This window comes from Xyrauchen texanus, chromosome 1, assembly GCF_025860055.1.
Source record: "Xyrauchen texanus isolate HMW12.3.18 chromosome 1, RBS_HiC_50CHRs, whole genome shotgun sequence".
In the NCBI taxonomy this organism is placed as follows: Eukaryota; Metazoa; Chordata; class Actinopteri; order Cypriniformes; family Catostomidae; genus Xyrauchen; species Xyrauchen texanus.
This window is the reverse complement of record NC_068276.1, coordinates 13,149,999-13,168,952: the sequence shown is the minus strand read 5'-3', so window position 1 is coordinate 13,168,952 and position 18,954 is coordinate 13,149,999. Positions and strand designations below refer to the sequence as shown.

Genomic DNA, 18,954 nt, shown 5'->3' with positions numbered 1-18,954 from the left:
TGGGTTGTTCTTGGCCAGAATAAACAGACTTTAGATCATTAGTCAAAAGGTCTGCTCAAGATTAAGTTGCATCACATTTCGTGTGAACAAGCCTTAAGAAATTATTTTGTGATGGATAAAGTGTTAAAGCAGGTAAATGTATCTATCTATCTGGGGGAAGAGTGAGAAAGGGGTGAAGACTGCAGTGGAAAATTTGCTGAATTTTTAAATGACTGCATTCAGGAACGCACAAAAAAGGAGAAGCCTGCCAGTGGAGAATCCGAAAGATGAGGTGAGAGGAGAGAGGGAAAGAGCTGATAAAAGAGTAATGCCAGGGTCAGTGTGTGTGATGAGGTTAGAATGAGCTGTCAGTCAGTGCACACAGAGGGGGATGGCCGTAGGCGAAACTGGACAGCTGCATTGAAAACTGCTGCCAATGCAGCTGGCATTGTGAACTAATTCTAGAATGGTGTTATGAACACACAATTGAACTGCTAAGACATGACCGGCATAAAACACTCAACAAGCAAAAGGGAACTACAAAAAAACCTCATGCAAGCTTTAGTTTAAAGCTTTTAATCAGTGGGGAGATTACCAAGGTCATATACACAACTGTTATGGATAATTTTGTACAAACAATAGTAAAATATTTTTGTGAAGCAACACATGCAGAAGTGTACTGTAGTAAAACATTTTTAATTATTATATCAGCTGCTCTGACTACTTTTCTGATATTCAACAAAATCTAAGACTATGTTTAGAATGGAATTCTCCAACATTCAGCCTAACATTTCCTTTTGTGTTCCACAGAGAAAAGTGAAGCTTACAGGATTGGAACAACATACTAGTGAGAAAATTAGAGAATTTTTTTATTTTTAGGCGCACTATCACTTTTAATGAGTGAAGCTAAACAAGTACCACTAAGAGTTGACAGGGGGCGCACTTTCACCATCAATGCTTACCTGTACAGATCGCATTGAGGTCGTAGGTTTTGCAGCTAATGTCAGCGGTCTGGCTGGAGTCTGGGGTGAAAGGTCCAGATAAACTGGAGGCTGTGCCGTAGAGAACCAGCATAAACTGAGTCAGAGTGCCTACAACAGAGAGAGAGGGAGTTCAAACAGTCTGACTGATGCACATAAGATTATAAACTGAGAAAAGGTTTTGAATCAACATGTCTTATTATGCTGTAAAATCTCTGAATCAGCAGACTGAATTACATTTATTCATTTACATGACACTTAAAAATGAAGATAAAGCACTGAAGATGGTTCAAGCTGACAGAAAGTCTACAGCAACTCTGATAAGCCATCTGTACAATTATAGTGAGCAGAATAGCATCTCAAAATGCACAACATGTCAAACCTTGAGGCAAAGGGGCTACAACAGCAGAAGACCACGTTGGATACTTTAATAGGACCATAGTGTTCCTAATAAAATGGTCAGTGAGTGCATAAAAGTGTGTCTGTTTTAATCTGGGCCAGAGTCAGAGGTGTTGTTTTCAATCATTTTTAAACCACAGTTTACATTCTATTTTATTATTCTGGGCTTTTGCCATTTTTTGACAAAGACAGTAGAAAAGGGACAGGAAAACATTGGTAAGCAATTCGCAGGAAATGGGTGAGGACATGTTGCAGGCCAGATTTGAACCCATATCTCCCACATAAACACTGTACGGTAACATGTATGCTAACCCACCAGCCCCAGCACTACAAATCATTGATGTTTGGTACAAGATGGCAATAATTAATTGTTCAATAATTTTGAGTATAAGTGGGTGCCAAGACTTGATGTGAAATGGTGGTGATCAGAGTTCTCATTCAGAATGGTGGAATGGAACGCACTACTGCTGTGCAAGTGAGAGCCTGCGAGTCGGTCTCACCACAGGATTTGAATGCACCAAAAGGACTTGTTTCACTCATTCATTTGCAATATTTTATTGGGGTTTTATTGTGCAAATGTTTCCATCAAATCCATCCCATTTATTGGTAATTTTAACTCATTTGATCTTTCATTCTTATTTAAGGTGATTTTTTGTACAAGAATGGGTAGGTGAGTGTTCATTTTAAAATAATGGTATACTCCAATTGGAAAATGGCAGGAAAATGTTGTATTTAAGCCAGCTGCCACTAGGGGAAAAGACAAGATGGATGATGAGTATTTGGGAGCACATGGACAAGGTTGCTAGCTGCTATGAGTGCAATATACTCCAGCCTCCGATGCTTAAGGAGGGGAGTTGGCACTGCTCTTAGTACCTGAAACAGGGCTAGTTTGTTTATGTAACCTTGTTTTTATGAGTGCTTTTAAACACCAATTTATTTACACATTTTGCACCTCTACGTATTAGAACCATTTTGTGGAATGCCATTCCTTCTCCTGGTGTGATATCTCCTTGTGACTGCTCTGGCCTTTACCACATATTGCAATAGAAAAGTGGTTACCATAGTCGCTGGATCCAGCTACATTTTCGATCACTAGGGTCCATTCTCCACGAGGGTCCTCATCCCAGGAGTGAGTAGTCATGAATGCCCAGTCATTGAAGCCCTCAGAGGAGTAATCGTGGGGTCTGAGAGAGAAAGAGGCTCAGAATATTAGAGTTAAAATCTACTGTAAGTCCTTCAAGGGAGCATAGATTGTGTCAGGGCCTAACCTGGGTGCAAGCAATGTGGATCGAGTGCCCTGTGGGCTGATCAGGTAGATGGCCAGGTTTCCTCTGCGGTTGTAGGACAAGGTGAGCTGGGCTTGGGCATGCTCTAATGAGCTCACAAATTTAGGTGTCCCAGCACATGCATCCACAGTCTTAGTAATCACCAAACGACTCCCTATATTCCTAAAATAAATAAATAAATAAATAAATAGACAATAAACCCAAAAGGTTCTACAACTGACAATTAAGCAGAATTGACTTCAATCAATATGACAGTAAATCGAAGTAAAAATGCATGCATGGAACAAAGGTCTTTGCTTACAACATCAAAAGAACCCACCTTCAAATGGCTAAGGCCCCTTCTATGCAAGTCTGTCATTTAAAAACCGTAACTCTGATCACTCAGAACAGTAAAAGCACTCTCCTAAACCAGTTAAGGATTTAGATAAAATTGACGTTTGTGACACAAATGAGGTATACGCTGAAGTTAGTGTTGGGGGTTTATTTAAATTCCTAATCCTAAATATGAGGGTTGCAAGAACAGTTAGTACCACCAAAATTCAAACGCCATTGGTTGAGCCAGAAGTTTATCCGTCGGACCACTCAAAAAAACAGCAGTTTTAAATGCGCCAGTATTTATACATTGAGAATCAACTTATTAATGGTTGGCTTGTGGTGGATTTGCACATCAAACTGGGATAAGAGAAGGCATTTAACATTAAAAAAAAATTACACTTTTGAATGGCTTACTGAATTAGGGGCTATAACTGTCTAGAAAAATCCTGATCTGCAAATAATTTTCTCAATTAACCTTTGGCTAGAAGCCTGTATGTGGAGCATCGGCTGCTTGAAATTGTAGTAATGTTGCTGCATTGTCCCTGTTAAATAAACTAATAAATATATACATTTTCTTTGAGACTGTGATTGGTTCAGCTAGACTTAGACCTGTGCCGCCAATTACCCCCTACAAGTGCTAAGCACCAGGCTCTTGCCTCACTAAACCCAATCCCATGAGAAGCTTAGAGCAGTCCGGCCCTGTTCGACAGATAGGGTTAAAATGGAAATAGAGCTTAAAGCCAGTGAGACCGAATGACAGGTTACAGTCTCTGTCAAGTCCATGAGGAATGGAGAGAGGCACAGCATAAACCCCTCGGTGCATGTAACACATCAAGTCAGAGATGGTGCTTGCAGAAAACTGACGAAATGCACAGCAGAGCCAAAGCGAGGCAGAGGTAATCACTTTGCCCTGTGACTGCTGCAACCAGCATGATAAATTGGGCTTTGCTCCAAAAGCCCTTGATCTTTCCATAAAGTTGGCAAACCAAAAAGTATAACTGGAGGAAAGGATAAAAAAAAAAAAAAAAAAAGAGCAGTTTTTCGAGAGCGACATGAAATGCTGGGGGAAGAGAAAGAGATTCAAGGAGAAGCACTTTGAGGGATTGAGTCCCCAAGATGTCAGAAGCGATGGAAGTGTGACGAACAGGGATATAAGCAAGCTCATCCGCAAGTCATTACTGCTTTTAAACATGCTCATTAGAGATGCTTCATGCACCAAAGCTTAATTCGTGTTGTGCAGCTCCATCCTCTATATTTAAACAAGATGGAACATCAAAAGTAACGGTTTGTTCACAAGTGTGCCCACCTCTCATTTCGTATTTCTTGTTTATTCTCTCCTACCATGATTGTTTTGGCAGCACTAAATTTAGATCACCCCAGTTGTGTGTGCCTAAGGTCTCTGATCTTTTGCCACATGTTAGTATAGAAACTCTTAGAATTGTACAATGTGATCTATGATGGTTTAAAGGTTCAACTGGTATGGCTGGCTTTCTTCTGCACTGTGATTTTCTTTTCCATATTATTGAAGTAAACAGGCACTGAAGCTGTTGAACTCCAGACAAAAAAAACGCTTAAAATTAACAAACTCAAATTCTATTTCTTCTGAAGCCATAAGAAAGCGTTGAACAAGGCAAAGACTGAAATAAACCCCCCATTAACACCTCCACATTTGTAGTGCTGTGATTGGTTATAAGACACACAACATCCGGTGTTTGAATATACATAAACGTAAATGAGATTTGAGAGCTATCGTATGGATTCAAAAGCAGAAGTATCGTATAAGCCTTGCATGGCTTCGTCCTTGAAACTGACAGCATCCCAGTTCACTTTCACTGTTTGGAAAAGATAAGTGTAAACATTCTACCTAACATCTAAAATGAGATTGAAATGACATGACTGGATTTTTCCTGCATTGAAAGTTTTCGACGGCCGCCCAGGCAAGAACTTAGAACGGCAAAACAAAATTAAGGATATTCATATTGTGTTAGTTTCACATAGCACCTTAACCCTCTGGGGTCTGAGGATGTTTTGGGCCCTAGAGATGTTTTGACATGCCTTGACATTTGTGCTTTTTTCAGTTGCTTAAAAACACATTAATGGCTAAAGTCTGATAACACTGTATTCAGCACAAACTGGGCTACAATAATATGTGAGCAATGCACATGTTTGTATTTTTGAGAAAATAACAGTTATGCATGTTTTTTTTTTTAAAAACAAAATGTTTAAGTCATTGAAATAAGTCCATATAACACACACTAAACATTTGTCCACAGGTCTTTTGATAATTGGATCTTGTAGCCTTGAGTTTTTGCTACAAAATGATGTGAAAACCATCCTGATCACTTATTCATACAAAACAATATAGTCATTGAACTTTTGTAAGACACTTTTAGTGTTAGAAATGTCATATGCGAGGAGGCGTGAATGATCATGAATATTGATTGTATTTCACACCTGAGGAGACAAAAGACCCCTCCCCTGGGCCTATCAATGAGGAATGTGACAGAAAGAGAATTAATGTGAGGAGACTTAATGATCAAAATCAAGTTAAAAGAAGTAATCTGATCATACATTTTATTTACATAAAGACTTTACTTAATTTTAGACCTACACTACCGTTAAAATTTTCATTTTCATTTTATTGTTTATTTTTACAGGGACAATGCACAATTAAAAGTAATTGCACCAGAATTAGCTAATAGCTAGTTTACATCTGCTGTCCCTGGGCAGGTAAACAAATAAAATAACATACATTACATATACCCCACATAAAACATCACAATACTTACATGTACAGAATATAAAATTTAAAACCAGAATATAAAACAGATAATGTACAAAAGTAGAAAAGAAGTCTCTTCTGCTCACCAAGGCTGTTTTGCTGCTTTACAGTAAAAATGCAAATATGAAATGCAATCATGTTATATATTAAAGGTGCATATTCAGTATGCATATTTTTGTTCATGTCATCCTGGAATTACACTGACACCTAGAGGCATGGATGCAGCATCCTCAAACATAGCAGTTTGATGCAATTGTACAAATTCATTATTCAGAGTCAGCCATGAGTAACTTAATCCTTTAGTAAATGTATAGAATAAGAGTATGGTAACTGACAATTAAGCGAGTAGTATTCGGCTGGTCATGTGATCCAAATATGGCAGCCCTCATGAGGGGACCCTCTCCAAGTGGAATAAAAAAGGATTTATAAGGTTACTGGTATTACTGGAGTCTTCATCTCATATGTGTGGTTATGATTTCATACGTAGGTTTCAAAATTACAATTTCTTTAGGAGGTAACAATTTTAAATGAGGAAAGAAAAATACAGAGTACACCTTTAATTGAATATACGTAATAAACCAAATTAGAGTATGTGGATGCTGGTATACGTCAGTCCTAGAAAATGCTGTATGAGGTTGAGTAAATAATTATTGAATCTTGATTTTTGGGTGAACTTTTCCATCAAGGCTGTGCACAGTTTGATGTTGTAAAGAGGGTTTAAATTTACCTGGGTTCAGACACCAGGGAGAGGACACACTTCTGCTGAGGTCCAACGTTTGTCCAGTTCTTTGCCAGAGCCACTATGGCCCCAGCATCCAACAGACCATATCCATATGAATGGCTTACTGTAGGAGAGAGAATAATCAATACTGTTGAAAGTAACTAGAGTCATTTTATAGGCCATAAAAAACCTGACATTGAGTAAAGAGGTGAATTAAAGAAGTAGATATATTTAAGAGATCTAGTTCTGCTTGCTGGTTGGCATAGCCAACTACATTATTATCGATTAAATCACATAATGTTCAAGAAGCTGGACTGTGCTACTGGAGACAATCCAAAAGGTAAGGGAGGCAATGGGGCTATTGAAAGGCAATAAGATGAGCTTTAACCTTGGCGACCCACTCCATTTGTCTTCCAGTCATTGGTGGTGAGGTGAGCAGGGTTGGACGTCCTCACGACCAGATGCTGCATGTCTCTCCAGGTTAGGTTTTTACTACAGAGACAGAACACATTCAAGTCAAAGAGGTAATGTCTTTCAAACAATTGCAGTAAATGGGGGAATGAAATGCAAAAAAGTTAGCATAGCTCTAAAAGATTATTACTCTTGCCCTTTAATAAATGTCATGGATAGCCACAGGTAGACAGAGTCCTAAAGGTTATACTGTTACCCATTAATTCTTTTTAAATGACACAAACAAAGGCCATTCAATGCTTCTCAATTTTTTTTTTCTGAAATGAAATAATTTGAGCCAGTGACCATGTTGTTTGGGAAAACACAGGTAACTTAATCAACGCACTGATAAGGAGGACACTGATCAAGTCAAACCACGTTTCGGATGACTTACTTTGCCTCCAGGGCCAGGGCGATAATTCCTGCTGCCAGAGGAGCTGAGGCAGAGGTGCCTGTGTGGGAGTCGGTGCACTTCTGCCTGAGGTCTGTAGTGATCTGGAACAGGAAGTGGAGCAAAACAACCAATTAAATCTCAGATATCACAGGAAAAGGAAATTGTCCCTAATGGGAAGGGACATGAATGATCCCTCAAGTTGTTTGGCTTGTTGAAGAGAGGTGTGCCATTGCTTTTCTAGCACACAAGATTTTCGCCTCGCAAATGAAAATTACAAACATTGAAATCCCATAGACATTTAAGCAGGGGCCAAATACAGTGCATCCGGAAAGTATTCACAGCGCTTCACTTTTTCCACATTTTGTTTTGTTTCAGCCTTATTCCAAAATAGATTCAATTCATATTTTTCCTCGAAATTCTACAAACAATATCCCATAATGACAACGTGAAAGAAGTTTGTTTGAAATCTTTTCAAATTTACATATTTGGAAAGGCACACACCAGTCTATATAAGGTCCCACAGTTAACAGTGCATGTCAGAGCACAAACCGAGCCATGAAGTCCAAGGAATTGTCTGTAGACCTCCGAGACAGGATTGTATCGAGGCACAGATCTGGGGAAGGGTATAGAAAAATGTCTGCAGCATTGAAGGTCCCAATGAGCACAGTGGATTTCATCATCCATAAATGGAAGTTTGGAACCACCAGAACTCTTCCTAGAGCTGGCCACCAGGCCAAATTGAGCGATCTTGTGAGAAGTCAGGGAGGTGACCAAGAACCCGATGGTCACACTGACAGAGCTCCAGCATTTCTCTATGCAGAGAGGAGAACCTTCCAGAAGAACAACCATCTCTGCAGCACTCTACCAATCAGGCCTGTATGGTAGAATGGCCAGACGGAAACCACTCCTCAGTGAACGGCACATGACAGCCCGTCTGGAGTTTGACCATGAGAAACAAAGATTGAACTCTTTGGCCTGAATGTCAAGCGTCATGTCTTTAGGTAACCAGGCTCCGCTCATCACCTGGGCAATACCATCCCTACAGTGAAACATGGTGGTGGCAGCATCATGCTGTGGGGATGATTTTCAGCGACAGGGAGACTAGTCAGGATCGAGGGAAAGATGAATGCAGCAATGTAAAGAGACATCCTTGATGAAAACCTGCTCCAGAGCACTCTGGACCTCAGACTGGGGCGAAGGTTCATCTTCCAACAGGACAATGACCCTAAGCACACAGCCAAGATAACAAAAGAGTGGCTACGGGACAACTCTGTGAATGTCTTTGAGTGGCCCAGCCAGAGCCCAGACTTAAATCCGATTGAACATCTTTGGAGAGATCTGAAAATGGCTGTGCACTGATGCGCTCCATCCAACCTCATGAAGCTTGAGAGGTCCTGCAAAGAAGAATGGGAGAAACTGCCCAAAAAAAGGTGTGCAAAACTTGTAGAATCATACTCAAAAAGACTTGAGGCTGTAATTGGTGCTAAAGGTGCTTCAACAAAGGGTTAGGTTAAAGTTTTTTATTTTTAATAAATTTGCAAAGACTTCAAACAAACTTCTTTCACGTAGTCATTATGGGGTATTGTTTGTAGAATTTTGAGGAAAATAATTTAATCCATTTTGGAATAAGGCTGTAACAATCAAATGTGGAAAAAGTGAAGCGCTGTGAATACTTTCTGGATGCACTGTATGTAATTGTATTTTTCATGTCATGTTTGTTTCATGAAGTTACAAGAGATAATGCAAAAAAAAAATATGTAATGGTGCTTTCATACAGTATACAAATACACCGTTTACTTACTATACTGTGGTATGAGTGCACATTGCATTTTACTCGTTGAGACATTTACAACTCTATATCACGCGACTAGGCGATCTGTATGACGTAATCTCATTTTACTGAATTCTGAGACAGACAGCAGGTTGAAAGTTCTTCAGTTGAATTTGGTCTGTGTTTACCAAAATTAGAATCACTGTCCACAGTGGCCAGAAGCTGGAAGTGTTGTTGAACGTATGGGCATGTGTGAGCTTCATTTTCAAGGTGAAATGTCCAGAGTGGAGCCAAAAGAGAGATGTATTATAGTGTAAATGACATAATACAGTTAAGAGGAATGCATAGTTTATTTACAATATGCCCTAAACCAATCCTCAAACCTAACCATCAGTAGAGTAAAAATGTAATCTAAGAGGGAAAACACAACCACAGACTTGCTTAAGAAACAATACAAGGAGAATTATGAAACCAAGACGTGCTGTGATAGTGAGAGGTTGCTGTTTAGAATTACAGGGATATTCGTGCTTTTGAAATACTCCGAGGTCTGCAAAAGCACTTGAGCACTAGATTCAATGTTATAAAACACAACATGGGCCCTGAATAGGAGAACATCCATCTCCCCCGTTAGTGTCCGCAGTATTCACTGACAGCCAAAAAGCCTTTAAGTTCTTTAAAGCTGTTGGAACCATTTTTCATAAATTGGCTTAGCGGTTTACCTTCTGATCTCCAGCCATTTTGAGAGCCACTATTTTAGGATTACATTTGCTACGGCACTTCTTAAATTAAAGGATAACTGTTGCGGATTTTCTCAAGGCTTGAAAGACACTCACAATCTGTTTCTCATTGAGGCCTCCACTGCTGTAGGTCGTAGCGAGGGTTGAGGAACAGGCCTCGCTGTACCAAGGCACGTTACCGTTTTGCGTACTGCTGCTGATCGACAGCGTGTAGATGCTGTTGGTGTAACCGTCGCAGTTACAGCTGTCCTTCTCACGACCACCATTACCCGAAGCCCACACGAAGATGGAGCCCCGTCCTCCACGGCCCTATATTGGGGGAAGAGAAATATGCATCACTGGAAAAAGCCCTTCTCTTTTATTCACAGCTTCATGCACGCAGTGTTACTTTTCCATGAATAAGATATTTTCCTAAAAGTATCAGTGTACCATGACAAACTTTAATTTCAAACTGAGGCAGTGGGAGCTGAAAAGATGGCAGATTCAAAATTTGGAATAAAGAAATAAATAATATACCAAGAAAGTTTTTCCTTGTGGTTATATGACACAAGAGCATTTAACTGCATTAAAAGGCTGTTGTAAACTGAACTACAAACAGCAGTTATGAAATTATAATAGATATAAATTACTAATAAAAAATAATCATTATTACTAAACAATAATTAGGACTGTCGACTTAACATGTTAATTTAGTGTGATTATTATATAAAAATATTTTTTGAAATAAATTAACACAATCATGACTCGGGGGTGCAGGCCTTATGGGAAGAATTGCACAGAGAAGACACTTTTGAAACAAAAGTGAAACGGTTAAAGTGGGCAAAGAAACGGACATTGGACAAGAGATTATCAGAAAATGTTATGGATCTTAACCCCATTGAGCTTTTGTGGGATCAGCTAGACTGTAAGGTGCGTGAGAAGTGCTCGACAAGACAGCCACATCTGTGGCAAGTGCCACAGGAAGTGTGGGGTGAGATGTCACCGGAGTATCTGGACAAACTAACAGCTAGCATGCCAAGGATCTGCAAAGCGGTCAATGCTGCACGTGGAGGATTTTTTGGTGAGAACTCGTTTAAAAAGTTGAATTGTAATGGTAATTTTTCACATTATTAATGTCCTGACTATACATTGTGATCAGTTGAATGTAACTTTGGTGAATAAAAGTACCCATTTATTTCCATAAGAGCAAAATCTGTATATTATTCCAAACTTGTATTTTCCAATCATCTGACCATTTTAAGCTTCAAGTGCATGTTTTATGAGCCACATCAGCAGGGGGCAGTGCAGCTCAACAAACCTCAAGCGACAGAATTACAGGGATCTCATGATTTTCAAATTTCAACTTCTTTTAAGCTGACACAGCGTACTAAAAACGTGGCATTTATGACACTGAAAACCAGTGAGTGCTTCAGTAATGTATGTTTGATGCATATGCAAATTAATCGACAATAATAGCACAGACAAACACATCCTGTGAGAAGAGGACAGATTGATGAAATTAACTGCCTTCGACAGGAATGTTCAATAGTTAAAAAAAAATGACTTCAAAAGCTACTTTTTGTTGTATTGTCTAATGAACGCTTTTCTATACTGCCACAATAATATATTTATATCTGAATATCTCTTGAATATATTATTTCATATTTATAATTGATTGAATTATGTATAATTCAGATTGAATCATCTTTATTTGGGGACCTTTATTAACAAAAATGTATCTATGTGAATAATTGGGTTAATTAACTGGCATGTGATGTAATTAAATTGTTTAAAAAATAAACAGCCTTAATACATTTGTTTAAAATTAATTATTACAATTATTATTATTATTATTATTATTATTATATTACAATAATATAATATTCAAGTTGACTGGGTTTCAAAGAAATATTGAGGAAATTTGAGCTGACCCTTTCACAAATTTTACAAAAAAGAAAAAATGTATGCAGTGGACAGATGCAAAGTGATGATGTTTCACTGTTTTATTTATGTAGTTTACTTTTAAAAAAAAAAAAAAAAAGTGTGAATAACCTACTTATAACTATACTTATAGCTACTAGTTAGCTACTTTTTTTTTAGTAACTTGTGAAGCTAACTTCATTTAAAAAGAGTAACTTGACTGTGATTGAAATACTTTAAATTATGAGTTGATTGTGGCTTGAAAAGCTGCAGTTACAAAGTAGCTTTCCCCAACACTGCAGGCAAAATTTAACTAAAGTGCCAAAAGCCAGATGCATGAGCTACATTGCCAAGACAATGAAGATACACAAAACAACTGAAAAACATTCCTGTAAGTGGAGTTTGGAATGCATTTTCTGCAAAAACCATTTTAAAAGCATCATGGACTATTAAAGTGTTATCACGGCTTCTATTGCCAGGCCACACAATTCTGAAAAGTCTTAGTGAGGCGATGCTAATGTTCTTAAGTCTTTTATCATACATGTTCATTTGCCAGCAAAAATGAAAGAAAAACAGCAACAGGCTTTTGTGGTCTACCTATTAGATGAACAGCAATAATGCAAAAGCAAGCTGTGAGAAACAATAATGAGTTCGTGAAAAATGCACACACCACATTAACAAGGCATGTTTAAGTAGACACATGACTTCCATCGCACAAATCTTCCACAAGGAAAAGCCAACATTACAAATAATTCAATTCAGATGTTGTTTGCTTGTTACCTTTGATCATTTGTTTCTTTGTACGGTGTTTTACTGTTCCTTACAACATTTAACAAAACAGCAATAATATAGCTAATATAAAGAATCTGAAGCGCAATGTTTTGGCCTTTGAGTGTTTACTCTTTGTTAATGAACGCACCTGCACGATTGTGGGCATCCATTCAGGCACAGTGTTTACATAGATCAGGGTCTCATTTGCATTGGCCTTTTCCATACAAATCTGACTGTTGGCACACTCAACACTCATGATTTGGACACCAGAAAAGGGGATAAATACGGCTAGACTAAAACTTAGCTAGCCTGTGTTTTTAGTGGAAGCCCTGGAGTGCCGATTAAAAAAAAATAAAGAAATGATCAATCTATTAATTTGAAAATAAAACAAGGGTAAATAAACAAAATGTATAAAAGGACAAATAAAGAGACATTTAAATGCATATATTTAAATCACATTTAAAAAATTTATATCAATACAATTCTGCATTAATAAATCATGTATTTAATGTTTAAAATGCACTTAAATGTAACAATAAAATAGCACATTTATAAGTCATTTTCAAATGTACCTTTTTAAATTGCATTTTTCAAAGCATTTGGCAACAGTTTTTCTTCATTCATTTGCCAAAGGATCCTCTTTTTTATTTACCTTGGTTTTTCTTTTTTCATTTGACAATATTCTTTCTTCCTTTGATAATTGAGTTTAAAAATGACATTGGACAGTTGACTCATGGGAACAAATAAATGTACTTTTTTTGTTAAGTTTTATGACAAACCTCCCTTTCCCACGTTTCACTCGAAAGAGAAAGATTTTGCACAATGATTCTCCATTAAACCTTACCATGCCATGATAAAATAGTATAAAGAGAGAAACCTTCAGACTTTTCATTTTCAATTTTCACAGTCACGAGAATTTTTGCTTACATATCCAATATATTTGACATTATCAGTTCTTCATTCTATTTGGACTTCCACTTTTTTTATTTTTTACAGTGAAAATATAGTATAGACAAAGTATGATGTCAGTCTGCAATGCGCTTAATTTTAATGTTCTAGTTATATTTGGATATTTGATTGGTTTTTACAATATAATATCCCTCCTTTTGCTGAATATAATAACTCTTATCATCTCTTCAATTATTGTTCTATGCTGTATAGCATAAATGTTGTGAATATGGACCAAAGCAATACACATGAATCTGAAATACAACCTTTAAGTGGTTTCACACAAACTCAGTAGGAATAATACCACTCACAGCATTGTTTTATAAAGAATTGCTCGTACATAATACATACAGGGCACACTGTGGAATGTAGTGTCTTGGCACTGCTCCACACCATTCTCCTTTTGTTAGGCCACAGCCAATTGTACAACCCCTGTGCATGCCCATGTCCGAATGAAGGGCTGAATCTAAAAGGCTCAAACATACTCTACACAACTATGTGAACACAGACGCATCCTGCTACACAAGCTCGATTTCATGCGTCGTTGCATTGTAAAATGTGTTGGTGCTCAATTCATAACACAATGCAAGTTAATACTATGTCAATACTATTCACGCTCTGGAAGACCAACAAAGATGCTTCTCCGAATATTGCAATAAAATGTGACATTTCATTTAATCAAACCTCACCTTGACAAGTAACTGCTTTTATGACCCCTTAAATGCTGCTGCCAAATTAAACAGTTTCAGCCAAAACAAATAACAATTAAAGCACATCCGCTGTGTCATGGCACAGAACGACAGATGTAGATAATGACTATGAGCAGTAAAAATAGAAGCCAAATCAGAAGCAATTGTCCATGTCATGGTAACAGCACCTTCTTTGTTCTCTTGAAATAAGATTTTGATGGACAATGTAGACATTCCAACTGGATCATTAATAAAAACTACTGCAAAAAGAACATTTCAATTCTGTCAAGAACCATGAAATCACTAACAATTACATTTCCTTTTGCCATTGTGGTGCCAGGAAGGGATGTATATGGTCTGCAACAATGGTTAGGTAGGTGGCATGTGCACCTACCTAATTTCAACTTTGTGCATGAAAAGTATATTTTCCAACAATTGTTTACAGACTTTTAATTGACAATTCCAGTAGGTCAGAAGTTTACATACTCCAAGTTAACTGTGCCTTTAAGCAGCTTGGAAAATTCCAGAAAATGATGTCAAGCCAATTAGTTTCTGATAGGTGGTGTACTTAATTGGAGGTGTACCTGCGGATGTACTTTAAGGACTACCTTCAACCTCTTTGCTCGATATCATGGGACAATCAAAAGAAATAGGCCAAGACTTCAGAAAATAAAATTGTGGACCTCCACAAGTCTGGTTCAACCTTGGGAGCAACTTCCAAATGCCTGAAGGTACCACGTTCATCTGTACAAAAAAATTGTATGCAAGTATAAACACCACGGGACCACGCAGCCATCATACTGCTCAGGAAAGAGATGGATTCTATCTCCTAGAGATGAACGTAGTTTGGTGCAAAAAGTGTAAATCAATCCCAGAACAGCAACAAAGGGTGAATATGCTGGGGAACACAGGTAGGCAAGTATCTATATCCACAGTGAAATGAGTCCAATATCGACATTCCCTGAAAGGCTGCTAAGCAAGGAAGAAACCACTGCTCCAAAACCGGCATTAAAAACAAAACAAAAAAAAAAAACAATACTTCAGTTTGCAAGTGCATGAGGACAAATAACTTGAAGAAATGTCCTCTGGTCTGATAAAACAAAAATGTTACTGTTTGGCCACAATGACCATTGTTATGTTTGGAGAAAACGGGGTGAGGCTTGCAAGCTGAAGAACACCATCCCAACCGTGAAGCATAGAGGTGGCAGCATCATGTCGTGGGGATGATTTGCTGCAGGAGTGACTGGTCCACTTCACAAAATAGATGGCATCATGAAGAAAAATGACAAATGGGTCTTCCAAATGGACAATGATACCTCCAAAGTTATGGCAAAACGGCTTAAGGACAACAATGTCAAGGTATTATGATTGGCCATCACAAAGCCCTGACATCAATCTGATAGAAAAAAATTGTGGGCAGAATTCGAAAAAGCATGTTTTGTGCATGCTTTCAATGTTCTTTTCAAGCAAGGAGGCCTACAAACCTGACTCTGTTACACCATTTCTGCATGGAGGAATGAGCCATATTTCATGCAACTTCTTGTGAGAAGCTTGTGGAAGGCTACCCAAAATGTTTGACCCAAGTTAAACAATACAAATACTTACAAAGTGTATGCAAACTTCTGACCCACTGGGAATGTGATGAAAGAAAGAAATAATTCTCTCTACTATTAGTCTGATATTTCACATTCTTAAAATAGTGATCCTAACTGACCAAAGACAGGAAATGTTTTCTATGATTAAAATTTAGTTTATATGAATTTGGCTAAGGTGTATATAAACTTCTGACTTCTACTAAATGAGGAGCATGTTAAACAGCTGTTGGGAAATCAGCTATACACTTACTCTTCCTGTAGTTGTCGGCTAGAAAAAAAGCTTGACAATTTAGAACACTTAAGTTTAACTGGACCACATATCAATTGCAGAAATGGATTAATCTGAACATTGAATAATAATCAATATATTGTTATAATATTACAATATATAATATTCCCAAACAGACCCACCACCCCTTGTATTCACAACACAAATACTACGATTAATAAAAGCACCAGTTAAATGACACAGAAGTGTAACATGTTTAGTTAAACCAGCATGAAGCCAAACCTCGGTCACGCCACGTAGGAAAGCCTCTTTGGCTAACTTTGCAGGTCCATCCACCGTTTTGCCGTCGTCTTCAGGTCCCCAGCTGGCGCTGTAGATATCGATGTGCTGTGGGTTGAGACTGAGAGACTGAGCCTCCACCACATCAGTGACTTCTCCGTCCAGCATGCGCACACCTGGAAAATACATCCAAACTCTTCTATCCTTTTGGACTACATGGTATAAACCTGCATATTTTGTAAAACCTTTTTGAAAGCCAACATGAAATGGCAATATAAATCCCAATTTAAATATTCAGATTCAACAAGGAAAAAAAAAAATATATATATATATATATATATATATATATATATATATATATAGGGTGGGACTTAATTGGACAGTGAAAAGTGGGTGTTCGACACCAGAATAGAGCCAAATCTGAATTTGCAGTCGAGGGGAAGAAAATATTGTCCCAGGAATCAGGACAAGCTTTGTTTTTTTTTTGTGCTTGTACCAGATGGAAATAGAGATGGTGACTGAGATGTGGAGAAGAACAAGTTCAACCTCAAGAGCATCTTGATGCACCACAATGTTAACGCTTCTTTTTCAGATATATCACTATTTGCTATTCTTGCCAAATCCTTAAATACATTAACCTGCATTAAATTACTGCGTGACACAAGATGCTGCGTACTAGCAAGAATATAGAAAGCCGAATACGCTAAAACACAAAACACAGCTTCCTAAATGGTCATTTGGCAATTGTTTAGAATTTCATTTGTATGGTTGTCTTGTCCATTCATTAAAAAAAACAAGGCTGCCACTGAACGCCTCCAATAAGCAAATAGTCATCTCCATAAAAAAAAAAAAAGTTTTTTATCGTTCGTTTAAGTGTTAACATCAAATGTTCACACATTTCTTGCAGCAGAAAAGGCACACGAACATCCGGTTCTGAAAAAAAGTTATTTGTAGTAAAAGAGGAAAAGGAGGGGGATGTGCGCGCTCAATTTTAGAGTTCATTCAAAGGTGACAAGCATCTGCATTCTTCTTTCATACATCCCTTTATAGACGCCAAGCAAGAGAGGAGCCCATCTTATCTCTTTCCACTTCTCTGTACAAAAGGGAATCTTAAACCGAATTGGGGGTTTGGGAATGAGCCAGGTAGCTTTGTCCAAAATGCCAGAAGTGTTGAGTTATTGTGATCCCAGATCACAAAGTTATCTTGGCTGTGGGCAGTCATAAAATACTCCCTTTTTATCCAAAGCTGATTAGTTGTAAGTGATAAAAAGTTGGGGAAATCGCAATTCAACATCTACAAAACAGTGAATTGCCTCTTTGATACACAAGGGGGCGAGGTTACTTAAGGTTGCCCTCATATGGGTTAGTGCAAATAAACAAAAGTTCAGTCGTTTTAAGTTTTCCAATGCAATCTGAGAGCTTTAGCATAGACAGAGAAGTACAGCACATTATCTTGGCGAAACTGGCGGCTTGTATCCCATATCAGCATTCCAAATGTCCAGAACATCCCTTTAGGACAAAGAGAAAGCTAGCTATGATTACTTCCAGGAATTGCAGGTTTTTTTTTTACTTGAGTACTGTAAATACAAATAATTCTTATCTCCTTCAAAAATGCATCACAAATTCACAGTTTTATGACAAAAGCGGTTTTAAACAATGGATTCTCCTGTTTCCTCCAAGCCTTCCAAACCAACATTCTCAGTGAGTTCTGGCAGAGGAATTAGCCGTGTTGTGTGCCATCTCTGTTAGTGTGCTGCCACCTCCACACTGAACTTTCCTTTTGCAGAGGACACTGCCTGCAAGTCTGGACCTAAGCTAAGGGTCAGTTATCCAAAGATGTCGTCTTTCTCCGATCCTGTCCTCATATTTTCTATTCTCCATGCTCATTGTACATTAAGGAGACGTATCTCAGCTGCTTTAAGCAAGGACTTACAGATTGAAAGTGAAATCACGCAGAGTACTTACCATCCACTGCTTCTCATTAGGAGGCCAAATCAAAAAGAGCTGACTTACAGTGAAACAAGGCAGAAGCTGACACTTGAATCCCATAATGCATAATCCATGTGCTTAAGAGCAAAGCTTTGGCATGTAGTGTATATTTGGGGCCAGCCAGGAACATGTCTATGTGCTGAACAAATAAAAAGATATTTGCACATTTTCTGAAGAAAATGTGAGTGGTGCTTGTTCTTGCAAAACCTGCCACCATGATGTGACATTCTATGTGGTTGCTAAGGTGTTTTGATTGATTTAAGTACTTTTCTATGCAGTTGCTACGTGGTTTCCTGCTTCAATGGGATTTTTGGATTTTTTCCACACCTTTTTTGGCATTCAATCATATTAATCTGCATTCAATCACAGAAAAGTAATAAAAAAAAAACTAAATGAGCAATAGTACTGCTTACCTTATAAAACATGTTGCTGACAGTTGCTATTACAGACAAATCAGGGAAAACCCAGAAGACAGTGTGTGTTTCAAAGTCACTTAAGAGCGGCTCTTTTGTATTCTCTGTCAAATGTAGTATTGTTTCACAATTTACGATTTTATGTTGTCAAGAGCCATTTCCCTCAGAACACACCAGGACCTAAATGCTGTTTGATTAGTCAGTGCTTGAAAATGTTACTAATGGCTTTTATTGTGTAGAGCCAAAGTGAACGCATAGAGCACACATCATTCCACACCCTCATGTTTTTCCTTTCACAAAAAGAGATGTTTAGCAAAATGTTCAAACT

The 18,954-nt window shown here is 38.0% G+C and overlaps 1 protein-coding gene across 3 annotated transcripts in view; it reads right to left on the bottom strand.

The window, feature by feature from the left end:
* The window catches only part of LOC127618976 (furin-1-like), a 139,087-nt gene that overhangs the window by 8,840 nt on the left and 111,293 nt on the right, over positions 1-18,954 (bottom strand). For all 3 annotated transcript variants that reach the window (XM_052091870.1, XM_052091722.1, XM_052091786.1), the window contains 8 exons: positions 16,228-16,400; positions 9,911-10,123; positions 7,307-7,407; positions 6,851-6,954; positions 6,469-6,586; positions 2,627-2,806; positions 2,418-2,542; positions 942-1,070 (listed from right to left, as the gene is read on the bottom strand). In XM_052091870.1, coding sequence (XP_051947830.1) covers positions 942-1,070; positions 2,418-2,542; positions 2,627-2,806; positions 6,469-6,586; positions 6,851-6,954; positions 7,307-7,407; positions 9,911-10,123; positions 16,228-16,400 — 1,143 coding nt within the window. The remainder of the gene's footprint in view (positions 1-941; positions 1,071-2,417; positions 2,543-2,626; positions 2,807-6,468; positions 6,587-6,850; positions 6,955-7,306; positions 7,408-9,910; positions 10,124-16,227; positions 16,401-18,954) is intronic.